Source organism: Ovis canadensis, chromosome 3 (genome assembly GCF_042477335.2).
Source record: "Ovis canadensis isolate MfBH-ARS-UI-01 breed Bighorn chromosome 3, ARS-UI_OviCan_v2, whole genome shotgun sequence".
Taxonomy (NCBI): Eukaryota; Metazoa; Chordata; class Mammalia; order Artiodactyla; family Bovidae; genus Ovis; species Ovis canadensis.
This window is the reverse complement of record NC_091247.1, coordinates 201,805,832-201,825,972: the sequence shown is the minus strand read 5'-3', so window position 1 is coordinate 201,825,972 and position 20,141 is coordinate 201,805,832. Positions and strand designations below refer to the sequence as shown.

The window sequence follows — 20,141 nt, the reverse complement described above, 5'->3', positions numbered from 1 at the left end:
AAATTAATTTGGTTTCATTTTCAGCTAATTTTGGACTTTCAAGTAAAAGCAATGGAGATATGTGGTTAAAGTAATACAGAAGTTTATTTATAGTTAAAGTCTGTCTTGCTTCTCCCGCCCGCTCCAACACAGACAGCACTTTGTGTATCCTTGAAAAGAGGTTTGCCTTTGGGGGGTGGCTGTATCTCTGTGTCTCCCTCCACTCAGGTATGCAGAGTGGAACAGTACTACCCTGCACTTGCGTGGCTCCTTTTTTTTTTTTTTCAGCTTGGAGGTTGTACCATAGTAGGTCATTGAGATTTACCTGTTTTCTGAGGTTGTTTATAAATTGAGCGTGCTGGATTGCTCATTTAAAATTACTATTTATTTGCCTTTGGAGTTAATCAGTATGGTTTATAAAAGTATGAACTTTACAGGGAAAATGTTTTCAAATATATGAAGCAAGTGTCAAGGAAAATAGGGGCCTCATGAAACTTGGAATTTCTGGGGCTCAAGTAAAAATTTGTATTTTAGTATAAACTATACTTACGGTTTATTTCTGCAGAAACAATATACAAATGAAATTTCATATATTCAAGAGTTGATTCACATTTAAGAGTTTTCTAGAGATTACGGAGTTTTAGAATGAAGGGTTAGAGCTGAAATTTAGAATCTGTAGATAGACTGGGAGATACTTAGCCAGATGAACTTAAATACGTGAATATCCTTTAAAGAGAAATCTTGAGTCATTTTTCCTATCTTTTAAAAATCTTTATTTATTTGTCTGTGCCATGTCTTAGTTGCAGCATTAGGGGATCTGGTCCACACATCGGCGGTGTGGACTCTCAACCACTGGACCACCAGGGAAGTTCCTATTTTTCATATCTGAACCATCCTAAAAACATTTTTGTTATCTTTGAAAAATGAATGCATTTTATTTTAGACAGTGCTGCTGCTGCTAATTCACTTCAGTCATGTCCAAGTCTGTGCCACCCCATACACAGTAGCCCACCAGGCTCCCCCGTCCCTGGGATTCTTCAGGCAAGAACACTGGAGTGGTTTGCCATTTCCTTCTCCAATGCATGAAAGTGAAAAGTGAAAGTGAAGTCGCTCAGTCGTGTCCAACCCTTAGCGACCCCATGGACTGCAGCCTACCAGGGTCCTCTGTCGATGGGATTTTCCAGGCAAGAGTACTGGAGTGGGGTGAATTTTAGACAATATATAAGTAAAATTTCAGATGTTCAAGAATTGATTCACATTTGAGAGTTTTCTAGAGATTATGGAGTTTTAGAATGAAGTGTTAGAGCTGAAATTTAGACTCTGTAGGTTGACTGGGAAATAGTTGGCCAGAGGACTTCAGTTCAGTTCACTAGCTCAGTTGTGTCTGACTCTTTGTGACCCCACGGACTGCAGCACTCCAGGTCTCCCTATCACCAACTCACAGAGTTTACTCGGACTCATGTCCATTGAGTCAGTGATGCCATCCAATCATCTCATCCTTTGTCGTCCCCTTCTCTGCCTGCTCTCACTCTTTCCCAACATCAGGGTCTTTCAAATGAGTCAGCTCTTCGCATCAGGTGGCCAAAGTATTGAAGTTTCAGCTTCAACATTAGTCTTTCCAGTGAACATTCAGAAATGATTTTCTTTAGGATGGACTAGTTGGATCTCCTTGCAGTCCAAGGGACTTTCAAGAGTCTTCTCCTACACCACAATTGAAAAACATCAATTCTTTGGTGCTCAGCTTTCTTTATAGTCCAACTCTCACATCCATACATGACCACTGGAAAAACCATAGCCTTGACTAGATGGATCTTTGTTGGCAAAGTAGTGTCTCTGCTTTTTAATATGCGTCTAGGTTGGTCATAACTTTCCTTCCAAGGAGCAGAAGGACTTAAGTATGTGAATATCCTTTAAAGAGAAATCTGAGACATTATTAAGCTTACTTAAGAAGTTAAAATTCAGTCTAAGTCTTAGGTGTGAACAAATAAGGTTGCAGTGGTTAAAGATGAATGTTCTTATTTTTAGAAGGGATGTGCTGAAATAATTGTGGTTGAAGTATCATGTTTGCAACCTGTGGATGATTGAGAAAGACAAATTATATATAACAAACAGGACAGTGTTAATATTGAGTTCAGATTTAATTATTCTTATTGCAATATAGTTGATGGTACAATATTATATATTTCAGGTGTGCAGCATAGTGGTTCATAGTTTTTAAAGGTTATGAAGATATCCTCTGCCCGCCTTTTGTCTGTAGAAAAAGCTTTAGCCAAAGAAAAAGTTTAATCAGAAATGTGAAAATGGAGAAACAACGGAAAACAGAGAACACCAAATAATGTAGTCAAGGACCTTTAGTTCCTTCTCAAGGGCTGTAGGTAATCCTCTGAGCCATATCCTGTGAGCAGTCTTAGATACTGAAACTCCCACCAGGTAGAGAAGTTAATGTACGTGATAACCAGACTGTGGCCATGACATAAGCTGCCACAATTCTGACAAGTGGCCTCCGGAAATGGAAACAAACGGACCCTGGAACTGAACTGAACTATACTTAAAACAATCAAGATGACTCTGATGAGACCACAGATGACCAATTTCTGTATGACTGTCAGAGCTGACTGTACTGTTTCTACATGTAACCCCCTCCCTCAGCCTATAAAAGGTCTTGCCCACTGATGGTCATTGGAAGATGTCGGCCCTTTGGACAGGTTCCCTCCCATTCCCCCCTCTCTGCCCCCATCCAAAAGAAAGCAAACTTGACTTTCCACCAGCCTGGCCTCTTTAATGATTGCTTTTGAGCAGCAAGCAAAGTAGCTGGACCCCACTTTTGATTACAGGTATATTCCATTTATTAGTTATATTCCCTGTGTTGTATAGTATATGCTGCTAAGTCACTTCAGTCGTGTCCTACTCTGTGCGACGCCGGAGACGGCAGCCCACCAGGCTCCCCCATCCCTGGGATTCTCCAGACAAGAACACTGGAGTGGGTTGCCATTTCCTTCTCCAATGCATGAAAGTGAAAAGTGACAGTGAAGTCGCTCAGTCTGTCCGACCCTCAGTGACCCCATGGACTGCAGCCTTCCAGGCTCCTCCGTCCATGGGATTTTCCAGGCAGGAGTGCTGGGGTGGGGTGCCATTGCCTTCTCCTAGCCTGTTTATTTTATACACAGTAGCTTGTACCTTTTCATCCCTCCCCCTTGTCTTTACTTCCCCACTACCTGCTGCCTGCTGGTAACCATGAGTTTGTAGTCTGTATCTGAGTTCAGGTTTAGATATACTTTTTTGTGTTTTTGAAATTTTCTATAATAAAAACTTAGTGGAATGGGGAAGCATGCCCCTTAAAAGTTAATGTGAATTGTATAGTTTACTGGTACTTAAATTAAGTATAGGCAGTTTTAGATTTTAATAGGTTTTAGAATCTGAAGCATTCTTACTGTTGGTCCTTCTGTGATTGATGCTACTTCCATGTAATTTCTCTATTGAGAAGATATGAAGAAAGGAAATAAAGTGAATTGCTTTTAAGATGAAGGCAAAATGTGTTACAATTTTTATGATGTGAAATTCTTAACATTAAAAATTATTCATTTTTATTAATGACTTATTACTAATATTTTTTAGTAAATAAAAATTACTAGTATATAATACTTTGTTTATTACATAAAAAGTAAAAGGGTTTGAAGTGCATAAGACTTTGAAAAAAATTGAGGACCAGCAAAGTACTTTTTGGACTTTGGTAAAATCAGAGAAACTTTTCTTGCACTTAGTTCTCTCTTTTGCTTTTTTATTAAGAGGGAAAATACAGCAAAATTTCCCAACTGCTTTGAGATGGAAAGAGGTAGGATGTGGTAGCAGTTGTCTTCTCAGGTTAGTGAATGGAAGAAAAGACCAACAAGTGATTTGCAACACTGTAAAGATAATCTTTTGATTTTAAATTATTTGCAGCTGGAAACTTTATTATTTTATCATGCTTCTTAGACTTCTGAAGGGGTGGAATGTGGTGAGCTGTGTGTGTGTGTGTGTGTGTGTGTGTTGGTTTGTTTTCTGTGGGGTATGGTGTTGGGGACTTCATGTCTGCCAAAAGTTGCTTAAATTATTCCATGGCTAGTTTGAGGTACTAGTTTTTCTTTGCCTTGATTTGCAATTTATTGCAAATAGTATTTGAAATTTAGTTTTAGAGAATAATTATTTGAAACTAATTTTAAAGCATATTGTTTTCTGGTGGAAAATACGGGTCGTATGCTTTATGGGGCAGAATGTCAAGTGGTAATCTTAATTATTTATAAGATCATATTCATGTTAGTGAACTTCTAGGAATAACACAGCCTTTTTTCTTCTTTTGTAGCATAAGCAGTACTATAATGGATGTAGACAGCACAATTTCCAGTGGGCGTTCAACTCCAGCAATGATGAATGGACAAGGAAGCACTACTTCTTCAAGCAAAAATATTGCCTATAATTGTTGTTGGGACCAGTGCCAGGCTTGCTTCACCTCTAGTCCAGATCTGGCAGATCACATCCGTTCCATACATGTAGATGGTCAGCGAGGAGGGGTTGGTTTTGTCATTTCTTTTTTTCACTCCCTGTTTTCATTAGTTTTATTAATTTGTATTTGCTAGTTAGGCTTTTTTCTTTTTCTAAGTAATTTTGAAAAATTTTTATTTTTCAAATGTTTTTTCCCTTTTATTTACTTTCCACATATTTGATTGAATCAAATTAAATAGAACATATTATGTGTTGGATTTTAATTTGCTCTTAGGTGTATTACTTTGAAGAAATTAGACTTTTTAAAATATGGTGGGAGTATTGTAAATGAATACTGTGTATCTCAAGGTTCTGATGTTTTGACTTGAAGGCTTTTAGCAGTTGGCATTCTTAGGGATTTCTGTTGTTAGAGTGGTCTTAAATTGTCCCTGATGCTGAAATTAACTGGAAAAACTATTGCTGTCAGGATTGGTATATACAATCCTGTTAAATGGCTATCTGTACTCATTATTTGTGACTATTGATCATCTTTCCCAGGTCTTGTCAGAGCTCACTTAATATTGACCTGTAAACTTTTAGGAATCCATTTAGTTGTGTCAGTTCATATAATTTTTATTGAATAGTAAGTAAAGAGCTAAAGCAAATTAGGTGAGTCACAGCATAATGGACCAAAATATTTGTAAAATTGATAGTACAATACATACTTATCAACTTTATCTAGATTTTTGTCTTGAATAGTTAACCATTCTTAGTATGTTTTTTAGAAATTTAATGTCACATTTTTAAGTACAGATAATTTATTAGGCCATACACTGCCTATAAGGGATTCCCTGGTGGCTCAGATGGTAAAGCGTCTGCCTGCAATGCAGGAGACCCAGGTTCAATTCCTGGGTCTGGAAGATCCCCTGGAGAAGGAAATGGCAATCCACTCCAGCACTCTTGCCTGGAAAATCCCATGGACGGAGCAACCTGATAGGCTACAGTCTGAGGGGTTGCAAAGAGTCGGACATGACTGAGTGACTTCACTCACTCACTCACTCAAACTGCCTATCAGTATGGTATCATTATTGAGATACACTAATACTAACATGATTAAAATCTTAAGTAATTGGGTAACTGTTTCCAAGGTAGTATTAATATTTAGATTGTATTACTGGTCTTTTTTTAAAAAGCATACAGCCATAATAGGGACTCTTAACATTTTTACCAGTGGTATTGCATTTGAAATTTCTTTAAAAAAATATTTACTGTTATCACAATATGTTACAATGTTTCAGCAGTCTTTCAGTTACTTGAACTTGTATAACTGAACATATGTCTCATTATTAAATTTAATACATATGGGGTCTGGGTAGATATCAGAGAGTGTATTAACATATTATTGACTGGGGGATTTTTGCAGAAGATAACATGTATGTTTGGCAATGTGTTATGTAAGTGAATATTGAAACACTCTGGTCAGTAACATTCGGGTAACAAGACATCTCTGGTCAATAAGTTGCTAATGAACTCTGCCCATCATATGGTATTTTCACTGCATAACCCAGCTCAGTGGTTAAGCTGCTTTTGTAACAGTCTTTATTTCCCCTCGTGTATATCCCTTGGTTTCTTGGTCATTATAGAGTTGCCTTTTGTAAACCAGTGCTTGAAGTCACCTGTTATATCACCAAGGCAGTCCTGTGAACCGTGGCATGGTGCTTTATAGTCACTCAACTTGGCAGCTACATGCAGGATCCCAGGCTCTGCAGGCATGATCTCTTAGTAGTAATAGGAGACTTACACATTTCTAAGTCTTGATCCTACAAGTTGAGTTGTCACACAACGTTTATGAGAATGTTTTCAGCCTTTGACAGATTTGTAGGAAAAATGGAGTTACGGACTGAATGTGTAATGTAATCACTGCACCTGCAGGTATCTTACTGATATTACAGAGCCAGGCGTGAAGTTTTGGTATTTCTACTTTAAACTTGTTGAAACGGAAACCCCCTATGTCATTTCTTGAATGCTTATTCATAAAATTACTTTATTACAAATAATAAGATTCTCTGGCTAATTTTATTTTGACTTAAGAAAGGAGTTCTGATCTTTGAAGGACATTAGTTGCTAAACTACAGACTTAAAGGCTCAGCTAAATGAACAAAATATATTTCATTATATTCCCATTATTTTTGCGTACCAGACTTAAGCTTTCATAATGAAAATTTGAACGAGAATTTGAAAACTTGAGGCGTTGTGTGCTCAGTCGCTTCAGTCGTGTCTGACTCTGTGCAGCCCTGTGGAGTGTAGCCTGCCAGGCTCCTCTGTCCGTGGAATTCTCCAGGCAGAGCTACTGGAGTGGATTGCCATGCCCTCTATGGGATCTTCCTGACCCGGGATTGAACCTACATCTGTGTCTCCTGCATTGCAGGCAGATTCTTTACCACTGAGCCACCAGAGAAGCCGAAAACTTAATTACTGCTAAATAATTTAGGAAATCTCAATCTGGTTTGTGCTTTAAAATAGAGTAGTTATGTTATGGCCATACCACCCTGAACACGCCTGATTTCAGCTACAATTGAGTAGTTGTTAATTTTTTTTTTAATGCCCTCTTTGAAAGGATATTTTTAAAAAATCGTTTTAATCATTTTTAAGTGTGCACTTCAGTGGCATTATTAAGTACATTCACGTTGCTCTGCAATGATTACTATCCCTCTCTGTAACTCTCTTATCATCCCAAACTGAAATCTGTACCTATTAAATAATACCTCCCTAATCCTCCCTTCTGCTAACCTCTAGTAACCATGGTCCTACTTTCTGTCTTTAAATTTGACTATTCTCGCTTTCTCTCCTGTATAGTGGAAAACAGCTGATTTTGATGACATTTTTTAAGAGTTTTTAATTCTCTTCTTTCTACCCCAATTGTGAAACTGTCACAGTGGAACAGAAACAAGTGAGGAAAATTATTGGCAACTCTAGAGGGTTTTATGTTTCTAGTTACTGAAAGATGACAGTTCTTCTGGAGCAGTAAGGTAGCAAGATCTACATCCTGCATTAATTCCTGTTCTTTTTCTCATCCCACTCTGCTGTTCACCCTGGGAAAACCAAAACTATAACAGCTTAGTAACTTCTTTACCTGCCTTAAGCTATTTATGTTGCCATGCCATGTGGACTTTAATTGTATTTGGAGGCTGAAGGCAAGTGGAATTTTAAGGTTTCCTGACCTTTTCATATGTCAGAGTGGGTGGATACTTAATCCTATAGTAAAAGTTAAACTTCTCATTTAAGCACCTTTTTTTTTTTGAATATACCTTTTTTTAAAAAAGTCATGAAAGTACTTTTCTATAAAATAAAGATAAGCAAGAAAAAACTTAATCTTTTTTTGTTCAGTAAAACAGAATTATGTTCTTGGGTTCATACTTCCATGCATGACTGGATTTCAGAAACTAGACCGAGCTATTTTGCTAGTCAAATTTCAAAGGCCTGTCCTCTTATTATACACGTAAGTCTTGGTAGAAGGGGAACTTCATCTTGTAGGATTTCAGTGGTTCAGTAAGATCCATTAATGTACTGGTTTTTTTTTTCCCTTGTCTTAACTATTTCTCACTTTAAAAACAGTTGCCAGAAAGAAACCTGTTTATCAGGGATGCTCTTACACGTGTTATTTTTATTAAGTTTACTTTTGTATATGTTCTTTGGTGCGCTTGAGGCAAGAGGGCCAGAGGGGTATTTTGGGGGAGGTGATGACAGGGTATTACTATTTGGAGAGTTGAATGAGTTACCTTGACATTACATAACATTAGGCTTGTAGACTCTCATGGTTACATTGAATGCTGCTAGGAAATGGGGTCAATTTTAGGAGGTCAGATTGAGTTTTGATTGCCAGTCTGATATTACTAGATTCTGAATACAACATTAAATTGGGCATATCTTTTGCAATAAATGAGGGATGTTTTTTCCTTATATTGTGAGAGCTTACCAAATAGTTGTCCTCTGTTTATTAAATATCTTTTAACAGAGGAGATTGAAAATGTTAACACATTTAATGTGGTTAAAAATTACAGAATACAAAATTATAGCCTTCATTTTACATCTTGAAAGAGTAGACTGATTAGAGACAATAATTAGATATAAAAACATTTACTTCTCTTTTATATGTTCACATTTTGTGAAAAACTGAAATAATTTTTTTTCTGAGAGCGTAAAGGAACCTTAAGATCATCCGTTCAACCCCTTCCTGACTTTAGATTGTCTGTCTCTTATTTAATATAAAATCTTTTTGTATCATTTTACTACAGAAGGAATGTAATTATTTAGTAAAAGTAGGGTTTTTTTTTTACTCCCTCTGAGGATGTAAATTATATTGCTTACTGGCTCTATTTAGAGTATTACACTGATTTTACTTTACCAGTAGTAACAGAATTTTCCTTACATGTGCTTGTTAGACTTTATTAGGTTGTGTTGTATTATTTTGCAGTGAGTCTTAAAATTTACTTAATTTTTTGATGGATTCATTTATGCACTTCATGTATGATATGTTGGTAATCAGGTGTAAGTGCATTTATGTTTACTGTCACACAATCCATCATAGGTGTAGAACTTGTGGTGTTTTTAGTCTCTCAGTTGTGTCTGACTCTTTTGTGACCCCGTAGACTGTACGGGCTCCTCTGTCTGTGGGATTTCCCAGGCAAGAATACTGGAGTAAATTGCCATTTCCTTCTCCAGGGGATCATTCTGACTCCAGGGATTGAACTCAGGTCTCCTGCATTGCAGGAGATTCTTTACCGTCTTAGCTACCAGGGAAGCCCATGCATACATTCAGGTAAATACGCTAGTTCAGGAAAATTGACCAAAGTAAGGAGACTAGGACTACCCTCGGTTTGTACAAGCTTCTTCATTTTAGGCCTTTTGGAGGGGACCCCTGACGGTAAAGCTGACCTGTTCTGACAGTAATGGGCAAGGTTTTCTAGAGGAGTTCTTAACAGAAAGCCTGAACTTCCCTCTAACACTGAAATTTTAGACCTCTTCATCTTACAAGTTAGGTCATTGTAAATCTGAAGTTAGTAGTAGAAAAATATTCTTTTAATGGCCATGCGCCGTTTTTTTCCTTGGACAGTCTGTCAGAAAAAAATTGGCAGCAGTTATTTTGAGGAGGGACCTCCAGTGTCTAATGTAAACCCAAGTTTTCTGTTAACTAGTTCTGAGAGAAAATATTATCTTGTATTTTCATTGTGTTCTGGACTTACAACAAGTGTGTGCTCGAAGCATCTATTTGGTGACAAAGGAAATAGAGACGTAAGTTCTTTGAAGATTGTGTAGCTGCAAAATAAGAAAGGGCTGGATAGAGTTTAGGTTGTTTACTTTTGTCCTGTTTGTTATCTGTAATACAGCCTGTTTTAACTAAGCCAGTTTATCATGAAAGACTGGACTGTGAACCTCAGTGTTCTAATTAACATAGTTAGATCTGAATTCATTTTAAGATAGTTTAGAGGAACCATGTCAGACTTTCTTCTTGAATAATTCCATTCATATTGAGCTGTAATGTTTTCAGGGTTAATTTTTACAATGAGAAAGTTTCTGAAAATGGAGTAAATGTTTTTCATATGTTGTGCATACAGAAAGTCTCAGATCAAATACCCCTTTGTCAGATTTTGGACTGGACTTAAGGAAATTTAGCTCTTTAAAGATTTGTGATTTGGGGGAATACTTGATGATGGATTTTTAGTGCCCATTTTGTGTATCAAGATTATCCTTATGCAAGTTTACTTCTCCGCTCTCCCCTCAGAGTAGTTTTCATGTATTAATATTCCGTATAGCTAAACATAGTTTGCTTTGATTTCTTTACACTTATCTCATTTCCTATAAAATTCACTAGGTTGAAGGTTATGGTTTTTCTTTGAACCTGAAGGTGTTGCTGCCCTAATAGTGTTACTGGACATTATTCCATCTAGAAGGATAGACCATACCTGTTCACACTAGAGGCTGTTATCTGATGGAATCACATGGCCGGTAATTGCCTCCTGTTAGTGACTTCACTTTAACTTTTTACTTCCATCCATTGGAGAAGGAAATGGCAACCCACTCCAGTATTCTTGCCTGGAGAATCCCAGGGACAGAGGAGCCTAGTGGGCTGCCATCTGTGGGGTCGCATAGAGTCGGACACGACTGAAGTGACTTAGCAGCAGCAGCAGTGTTTGTTCAGAGAAAAAAGAATTAGAAATCAGACATGGTTGCTTCTCCCAACTGTAGCTGTTGAGTAGGGACAGAATGTGAGTATTTATATTGTTGTTTCTTTGAGAGTAACTCAGCACAGGCATTTCTTAAGTGTTCTAACAATTCTTTACTGTTAATTTTTTTTTTTTTTTTTGTATAACTGAGATTAATTTTGTTCCCAAATACTTGCTTTAGGACATACCTGTTTGTGTATGACTTGTGAAAGCATTTTAAACCAGTCTATTTATTACTTGGATTGAAAATTTAAGACTGAGTCTTTGTATTCTTGAGCTAGGAAATTGATAGGATTGATATCTACATATGATTATTAAACACTGAATTAGTCTTCACAGCATATTGGTATACCTTTAAAGACTTCTCTACATTCATTAAAAAGTGGCTTTTAATTTTGGGAACTTTAGGAATCATTTTATAAACATGTACTAGGGTCAGGAATTTTTTATTTTTTAAGGAATTTTAAATATTGAGGAGGAAATGTGACATCATATGCTTAACTAAAAGAAACTAGCAAATGCATTAAGCACAGCAATAACAGTGTTATCTCATTGTGAAATGGTTTTGAGTAAAAATTGATCTCAGTTATTTTAGACTGTTTTTCTAGATTTCTAAAAATTTTCCTTCAAACATACTGTTTACTGATTGTTTCCTCAGTCCTGTGTGTATCTTTGTTTTGTTCTATATGCAGTACATTATAATCTTCAAAGTATGGCTCTATTCATAATTGTTGTAACCTTAGAAAAGAACAGAGCCTATAAATGGTTCTTTGAATGTAATGGTTACTGTAGGTTCATACTTCTTTCACCAATGATGGGGAGCAGTTTTCAGTTTGATAAAAATAGAATCAGTCAAAAAAAATTGGTATCTCAGTGTAGGAAGATGGTAAAAATCATGTTAGTTGATAACCCAGTCATACTCAGTTACCTGAACCCAACAATGTGGGTCTATTATCATAGAGTAACTGCTGTCATAGCTTCTGCAACTGTATGAATTTTAGCATTCTGTATTAGATTTTGCTTCATAATCAATCGGGAATCATTTTAAATTAAACAATATAAATATAGTATAAACATATTGGTATGCATTTGAGAATAGGAAATCAAGAGCAGCAAAATTATGATTGCAAAATTTGTTCACTCATTTTTTGAAGGTGAAACTATCAGTAACTACCAGTTGACTTTTGATTTATTGTCGGCATTTCTTTGTACCTTTATATATTCCTAATATTTACAGTTAGTACATGCTTGTTCCTTCATGCAGTAAACAAAAAATTAAATTATGGTCCATTGTTCTAGTTCTTAGGACTGTATTGTTAATATTTTGTAGATTTCCTTCTGAATGGCTCATTGGAATTGGTATATCAGTTCCTTATTGAGGGAGTGGACAGCAGCCTTAAAGGGGAATGGTTAAAACTGTGCCTCATGTGGGAGGTTCAGAAAATACCTACAGTAAGCGTTTTGATTGACTGGTACATTCAATGTCTCTTTGTCAGTTGAAGACTTGGCAGCATGTTTATTTGAATTTACAGGGAATAAAAGTCCCTGTTGAAAAAAGTGATGAAAATGATTATGGCTCTTCTGTTAACAGGTGTTTGTTTGCTTATGGAAAGGCTGTAAAGTATATAACACTCCATCAACCAGCCAGAGTTGGTTACAGAGGCACATGCTGACGCACAGCGGAGACAAACCTTTTAAGGTAAGTAAGTGTAAGAGTTTTTCTTCTTAACTTCACGTTGACACGTTTTTTGATAGGCATACTTTTGCCCTCCTAAAAATTTTTCAAAGAACCATTTGTTTTAATATTTCTGTAGATGCATGCGATTTTATAAAGTAGATGAAGGTAAAGATAATTTAATCTGACTTTTATAATTTGAAAACCAGAAAAAAGTCAGTGTGGAGGTAGGGTCTTTGCACAGCTAGTAGGCAGAGTAGCACCTTGAATGGATGTCTTTAAAACTGATTGGTTGTGGTTAGTACCTTGTACTCTAATTATGTTTTCTCAGTGGCATAGGTTTCAGCCTTTTTAATTGGCGAACAGTCCTGATTATTACATGAAAAAATTTTGAAATTGTGGAGCATTAAAGGATTTGATTTCTTTCCCTCACTTTGAGATCGTGTTACTAAGCTTAGTCATAAATTACTGTGTCAAATAGATGTATTTGGGAAATTCTGAGCAATTTCATGTAAAAACGATTTTTCGTTTTATCCTCATAAAAAGTTAAAATATTTTGCTTTGTAACTATGGAAAGCATATACCATAGAGATGAAAAGTTTGTCTTTAAAGAAATTTAGTAGTTGTTAAATACAGTGTCTACTGGTATATATTAATAAACACTGCTGTGCCAGAAACTCACTTTGGGTTTCATTAGAGGAGTAGGTAATTCGTGTGCATTTTCTTTTTTAATTACTTAATTTTCCTGGAAAAGACAATCATTAACAATTTTAAGAAATTTATAAAGAAAATTTATATTCAAAAATCTTTATACCTTTCTTATTTTCTCTCCCCTGAATATATAATTATTGTTCTTAATTACTGATGAATTCTTTATGGAACTACAAGTAGATTCATATGTAGTATCGTTATCCTTCTGCTTACACAACATCTAATAAATTATATACTCTATCTTATTTTTTATAACCTTTATATTTTAGAGCAGTTTTAGTTTTACAGAAGCATTAAAAGATTAGCATTCCCTTATGTCCTGTACCAAGTTTCTCCCATTATCAAGAATTTTATTGTGTGTATGTGTGCCTTGCTTGTGTAACGTGCTTTGTAGTAGAGATCTTTTCATATCTGTTCATAAAGAATATTCTCTTTTTAACAGCTTCTTAGTATTCCATTGTGTGGCTATAGCCGTTCATTTAACCAAACTTGTGTAGCTGCTTCGGTCGATTTCAGTCCTGTGCTGTTGCAAGTAGTGCAAAAGCTATATAACCACTGATAATTTTAATGAATATTGCCGCACTGCCTCGCTGGGGGTTGTGCCTTTATCAGCAGTGTTAGAGTGTCTGCTTTCTTCACAGCTTTGTTAAGAGGGTTTTGTCAAACTTTTATATTTTTGCCAATCTAATAGGTGAGAAATTGCATCCTGATGTAGTGGTTGTCCCATCAGTTGCATCCCTCTCCTCCCCTTAAGATTTATTTTGGTCTTCCCTGGTGGCTCAGTTGGTAAAGAATCCACCTGCAATGCAGGAGACCTGGGTTTGATCCGTGGGTTGGGAAGATCCCCTGGAGGAGGGTGTGGCAACCCACTCCAGTACTCTTGCCTGGAGAATCCCCAAGGACAGAGGAGCCTGGAGGGCTGCAGTCCATGAGGTGGCAAAGAGTCAGACTCAGTTCAGTGACTAAGCCTAGCACAGCACAGCACAAGATGGATTTATCTGGTTTTGACTACTGTGGGTCTTCCTGCTGCGCATGGACTTTTTCTAGTTTCAGGGAAGGTGCAGGGGTGGGGCTGCACATTGTTGCGGTGCTGGAGCTGCTCATGTGGCTTCTCTTGTGGAGCCCGGGCTTTAGAGCACAGGCTTAGTTCCGCCGCATGTGGGCTCTTCCCAGCCCTGGAATAAAACCTTTGTCCCCTGCATTGGCAGGCAGATTCTTAGCCACTAGACCACCAGGGAAGTTCCCAGCTTGTGGGATCTTAGTTCCCTGACCAAAGATTGAACCTTGGTCCCCCCAAAGTAAAAGCGCCAAGTTCTAACCACTGCACTGCCAGGGAATTAATTCCCTCCCCTGATGTAGTTTTAATTTGGTTTTCCTTTATTATCAGTGAAGTAGGACATCTTTTCATATGTTTAACCAACCCATTTGGATTTCTTTTTTTTTTTTTTTTTAGGTTTTATTAAAAATTTTATTTTTGAAGTCCATAAATGAGCAAATTCCAAAACAGTAGCAATACAGACAATTTCACAACATTTTGACATCTACTTAGCAGTCCACTTTTGCATTTTGTTTCCTATAAACAAATACACTGGAATAAAACAACAGCACCCTTAACCCCAAGTTCAATGCCTGAGTATTTATTTTGAGCACATAATAAAGCAGAGGCAATTACTTTTCCCGAACATTTTATTTCCATTCAGAGCTTAGCAATTACTTTAGCGTCACATTATTCTGTCATAAATGATAACCAAATAGCCTATCTAAGTGGCTAAAATCATAAAACTATTATAAGCCAAGTCAGTGTTATATATATATAAAGTTAATATAAAATGACAACTATACTGGTACACATTTGTTTTGGATCCTACTAGAAATATGCCAAAATAACAAGTTTTAGTAAAGACTGAGGTCCTTGGGTAGAGGAGGGGAAGAAGAGTCATATCATCAAAAATTATTAGGAAAACTGTAGGTTAAAAAAAAAAAAAATCTGCCTACAATTTAAACGAAGTAGAGGAGGAAAGAAGAGTACAACATTGGGGCGATGACAATTCAGGAAGACACATTTCCCATCCATCAGAGACTTGCTCACCATCTCAAGAGCACAGCACCAGGCTCTTTAGGCATTGCTACTCTCCCACAAAGTTCTTTATGTGGAATGGAAACCTACATTTATGGTCACAACAGAATTTTATAACTGCTCTTTAATCTCACAGCAAAAACAGGAAAAAATTGTTAGGGCCAGAGCGACCTTCAGAACATCTCAATGCCCCTGAAAATTGGGGCAAAAAGTGAATCATTAAGAAACAGTATCCAAAGAGCACTGTATTATCTGGTGTGATTTATAAAACAGGATTCAGTACTCTCTGATGGGAAGAGCCACAGTAGCTGAAATTTAGGAATGTTTTGATGCTGATTTTTTTTTTTTTTTTACTGATGTGGTACTCCAAGCTGTTAAGTTCGAACAAATTCCAAACTCACAGTGACTTGCATCACCTCAGTTTAATAATCCAGTAAATGACAAAAAAGACAAAGAATGAGAATAGCATCATATAGCACAGCAACTTCGTTTGGCTTTCTCTGGATAAAATCTTCAGTTTTCCCATAGTTTTACCTAGAAATCCAGTTGTAGAATCAAACTGGGAATCCATTTCAGCTAATAATTTATTTCGATGTTTAACTTCATGCCCTATTTCAGTGGAAAGAGATTTTATAGCAGTTACTTTGTTTCTCAGACTTTCCGTGAGTCTCTCGTTCTCCACTTCACAGGCACTATACCCACTATTAGGATAGCCATAGTTCCCATAGTTGCCAGGGGGTACTCCTTCACCCAGGCCTACACGCCTCATCCTGCCCTAGGAGCGGGGGGAAAGGCGGGCAGAGGGGTGGGTAGGAAGAGGCCAGGGACCACCTGGATCGCGTCCTCAGGACCAGGGCCCGGCGAAACAGCAACTTCTTCCTCCAGTGCGCCACGACATCAGTAAAGTCTAAACACCGCGTCCTTCTTTTTCTGTATTATCTAAAAAATAGTCTCATTGAGCTTTCTGTTGGCATGTGTGTTCTGTAACATTAACTTCCTAGTCTTCTCTCATACTGCAGGTTCTGGTCCTCATGTGACCTGGGGCAGTTGTTTGAACTTCCTGTCTTAACTTGTAGCTGGTAATAGTGGTTACCTCATAGAACTGGTGGCTCAGACGGTAAAGCGTCTGCCTACAATGCAGGAGACCTGGGTTTGATCCCTGGGTTGGGAATTTCCCCTGGAGAAGGAAATAGCAATCCACTCCAGTACTTTTATCTGGAAAAGCCCATGGACAGAGGAGCCTGGTAGGCTACAGTCCATGGGGTCGCAAAGAGTGGGACATGACTGAGCGACTTTGCTTCTTAGAACTGTATGGTATATAGTAAATGTAAGAGCTTATTGTTAAAAGTAAGAGAGTCATTTACTTTCCCATTATGTTCCTTTCCGTATATTTTTCTTTAAGGCAGCCATTCTTTTACTGGTTGGTTATGATGTTCAAGTTAATTTCACAGTCCATAGAAATGGATTTTTTCCCCCAAATCTCTTTTTTAGAAGCTGTGGAAGAGTTTCATTGAAGAGGGGGAAAGAAACTGTCCTTAAAAGACAAGTTAAAGGGTGTGATTTAGTGAGGCATTGTTCTGTAAGTAGTAGCAACCATTTGATTCAAAAAAGCTTTTGTTGATGTTTGCATTACATAGCATTGTGCTAGACATTGGAAAGCAGGGTGAATGAGAATGGAGACCTCTGCCCTTGAGAGAACTTTTTTTCTTAAGGATTTTACAGATCTAAGTAGGTTTTAGTAATAAAATGTCTTCAGTTCAGTGCAGTAGTGACCCCATGGACGCCAGACTTCCCTGTCCATCACCAACTCCCTCAGCTTGCTCAAGCTCATGTCCATCAAGTCGGTGATGCCCTCCAACCATCTCATCCACTGTCGTCCCCTTCTCCTGCCTTCAGTCTTTCCCAGCATCGAGTCTTTTCCTGTGAGTCAGTTCTTTGCACCAGGTGGCCAAAGTATTGGAGTTTCGGCTTCAGCATCAGTCCTTCCAATGAATATTCAGGACTGATTTCCTTTAGGATTGACTGGTCAGATCTCCTTGCAGTTCAAGGGACTCTAAAGAGTCTTCTCCAACACCACATTTCAAAAACATCAATTCTTTATCACTCAGCTTTTTTTGTAGTCCACTCTCACATCCATACATGACTACTGGAAAAACCATAGGCTTGAGTAGACAGACCTTTGTTGGCAAAGTAATGTCTTTGCTTTTTTAATATGCTGTCTAGATTTGTCATAGCTCTTCTTCCAAGGAGCAAATGTCTTTTAATTTCGAGGCTGCTGTCACCATATGCAGAGATTTTGGAGCCCAAGAAAATAAAAAAACAAAAGTCATTGATTTGTTGTCATTCAGTTGCTAAGTCACCTCTGATTCTTTGCAACCCCATGGACTGCAGCATGCCAGGCTCCTGTGCCCTCCACTATCTAATAAAATGTTAAGTGGCAATAAATATCTGTCAAAAGGTTCTCTGGAAACATGGATTAGCGACCAATTAATGGGACTGGGAAAGAATAGTAGAAGTTGAGTGGGAGTTGACTACAGAAAGGGGATCATGTGATGATTCTTGAGACAACTCCTTTTGGAAATTTTTTTTTTTTTTTTTAGTTATAACATCACAGCGTACATTAAAGTGCTTCAGTTCAGTTCAGTCGCTCAGTTGTGTCCGACTCTTTGCGACCCCATGAATCACAGCACGCCAGGCCTCCCTGTCCATCACCAACTCCCGGAGTTCACTCAGACTCACGTCCATTGAGTCAGTGATGCCATCCAGCCATCTCATCCTCTGTCGTCCCCTTCTCCTCCCGCCCCCAATCCCTCCCAGCATCAGAGTCTTTTCCAGTGAGTCAGCTCTTCACATGAGGTGGCCAGAGTACTGGAGTTTCAGCTTTAGCATCATTCCTTCCAAAGAAATCCCAGGGCTGATCTCCTTCAGAATGGACTGGTTGGATCTCCTTGCAGTCCAAGGGACTCTCAAGAGTCTTCTCCAACACCACAGGTCAAAAGCATCAATTCTTCGGTGCTCAGCCTTCTTCACAGTCCAACTCTCACATCCATACATGACCACAGGAAAAACCATAGCCTTGACTAGACGGACCTTAGTCGGCAAAGTAATGTCTCTGGTTTTCAATATGCTGTCTAGGTTGGTCATAACTTTTCTTCCAAGGAGTAAGCGTCTTTTAATTTTATGGCTGCAGGCACCATCTGCAGTGATTTTGGAGCCTCAAAAAATAAAGTCTGACACTGTTTCCACTGTTTCCCCATCTGAAGTATACTTAAGTATTTCATATGTTTGTATGTAGCTGTGTAACCACCATTCCGATAAGGAATATTTTCACTCCTTCCCTTAGACCAGATTATGATTTCTATCATCTTGGCTTAGTTGTATGAGCTTTTGTGTCTGGCTGTTTTCACTCAACAAAATAGCAGTGAGATTTGTCCTGTTGTAGGTTGTTATCTTATTTAGTCATTAAGTTGTGTCTGGCTCCTTTGTGACCCCGTAGACTGTAGCCCGCCAGCCCCTCTAGGTCCATGGGATTCTCCAGGCAAGAATAGTGCAGTGGGTTGCCATTTCCTTCTCCGGGGAATCTTCCGGAGCCCATGTCTTCTCCATTGCAGGCAGATTCTTGACTGCTGAACCACCGGGGAAAGTTCCCTGTGTACCAGTCATTTAGAAAAATAGTTGGCTGTGTAGTATTCCAGTGTACAGTAAACCATAGTTTATTCTTTCTCCTGCTGATGGGCAAGTTGGTTGTTTCTAGTCTTCGGCTGTTACTAATCAAGCTGTCTTAAACATACTCTTCCACATGTCTTCTGAGGGTAGACATGTACTCGTTTCTCTTGGTTGTATAGTTAGGAGTGGAATTACTGAGTCACAAATAAGTGTATATTTAGCTCTAGAAACTACAGACTCTTTTCCAAATTGGTCATACATTTTATGTTCCCACCAGCAGTGAATGAGAGTTTTAGTTGCTCTAGATCTTGATATTTGCCATCTTGTTAATTTTAGCCGCTCTAGTGTCCATTTAGTAGTATCCCATTGTGACTTTAATTTTTACTTCGCTGCTGAGTAATGGTTGAACACATTTTCAAAGGCTTTGGCTATCTGAATTTCCTCTTTTGGGTGAAGTGCCTCTTCAAGCCCTTTTTTATTTTATGGAATGATTTGTGGATATAAGTACTTTGACAGATATATGTATTTGAATCCCAGTCTGTCTTTGGTTATCCTTTTTACCTTTTCCTAACAGGATTTTTTGAAGAATAGTTTCTAGCTTTAGTGAAGTCTAATCTATCAATTTTTTTATGGTTAGTGTTTCTTGTATTGTGTTTAAAACTTTGCCAATCCTCAGTATATGAAGATGAGGAGGAACTTACAGAGAAGAGTTTTGTCTTATAGTGATAGAGGAGATTATTTCAAGAGGTGTGTGTGTGTATATATCAGCTCAGTTCGGTCGCTCAGTCCTGTCTGACTCCTTGCAGTCCAAGGGACGCTCAAGAGTCTTCTCCAGCGCCACAGTTCAAAAGCATCAGTTCTTTGGCACTAGCTTTCTTCATAGTCCAGCTCTCACATCCATACCTGACTACTGGAAAAACCATCCCTTTGACTAGATGGACCTTTGTTGGCAAAGTATTGTCTCTGCTTTTTAGTGTGCTGTCTAGGTTTATAATTTTCTTATCTTAATACTTAACAGGTATATAATTAAGTAGTTTTTAGTGTATTCATAGGTTTCTTCAACTGTCACTACTACTTACAGAAATACATGATTTTGAAAAAAAGACAAGCATAAAAGAGTAAGTGAACTATTTAAGGAATAACATGCAGTTTCATATATTCAGTGATACTTTATGGTGACAATTTGAAATCGTTAAAAAAATTCTGAGTAGTAAGCTTGGACTGTCTAGAAACTAAGTATAAAAGCAATTCATTGCAAAATGTCTTTCCATACTTTTATTATCTTACGATCTGTCTGGAATCCAGTTATTACAAGGAGTTAGCATGATTTATTTTGTCTTTTATATTTACC

The 20,141-nt window shown here is 37.7% G+C and overlaps 1 protein-coding gene and 1 pseudogene across 3 annotated transcripts in view; one reads left to right on the top strand and one right to left on the bottom strand.

Moving 5' to 3' along the window:
* AEBP2 (AE binding protein 2) overlaps window positions 1–20,141 on the top strand; it is a 65,919-nt gene that overhangs the window by 18,949 nt on the left and 26,829 nt on the right. For all 3 annotated transcript variants that reach the window (XM_069585593.1, XM_069585594.1, XM_069585595.1), the window contains exons 2-3: window positions 4,319–4,526; window positions 12,253–12,360. In XM_069585593.1, coding sequence (XP_069441694.1) covers window positions 4,319–4,526; window positions 12,253–12,360 — 316 coding nt within the window. The remainder of the gene's footprint in view (window positions 1–4,318; window positions 4,527–12,252; window positions 12,361–20,141) is intronic.
* On the bottom strand, window positions 15,532–15,991 carry LOC138437746 (BET1 homolog pseudogene; annotated as a pseudogene).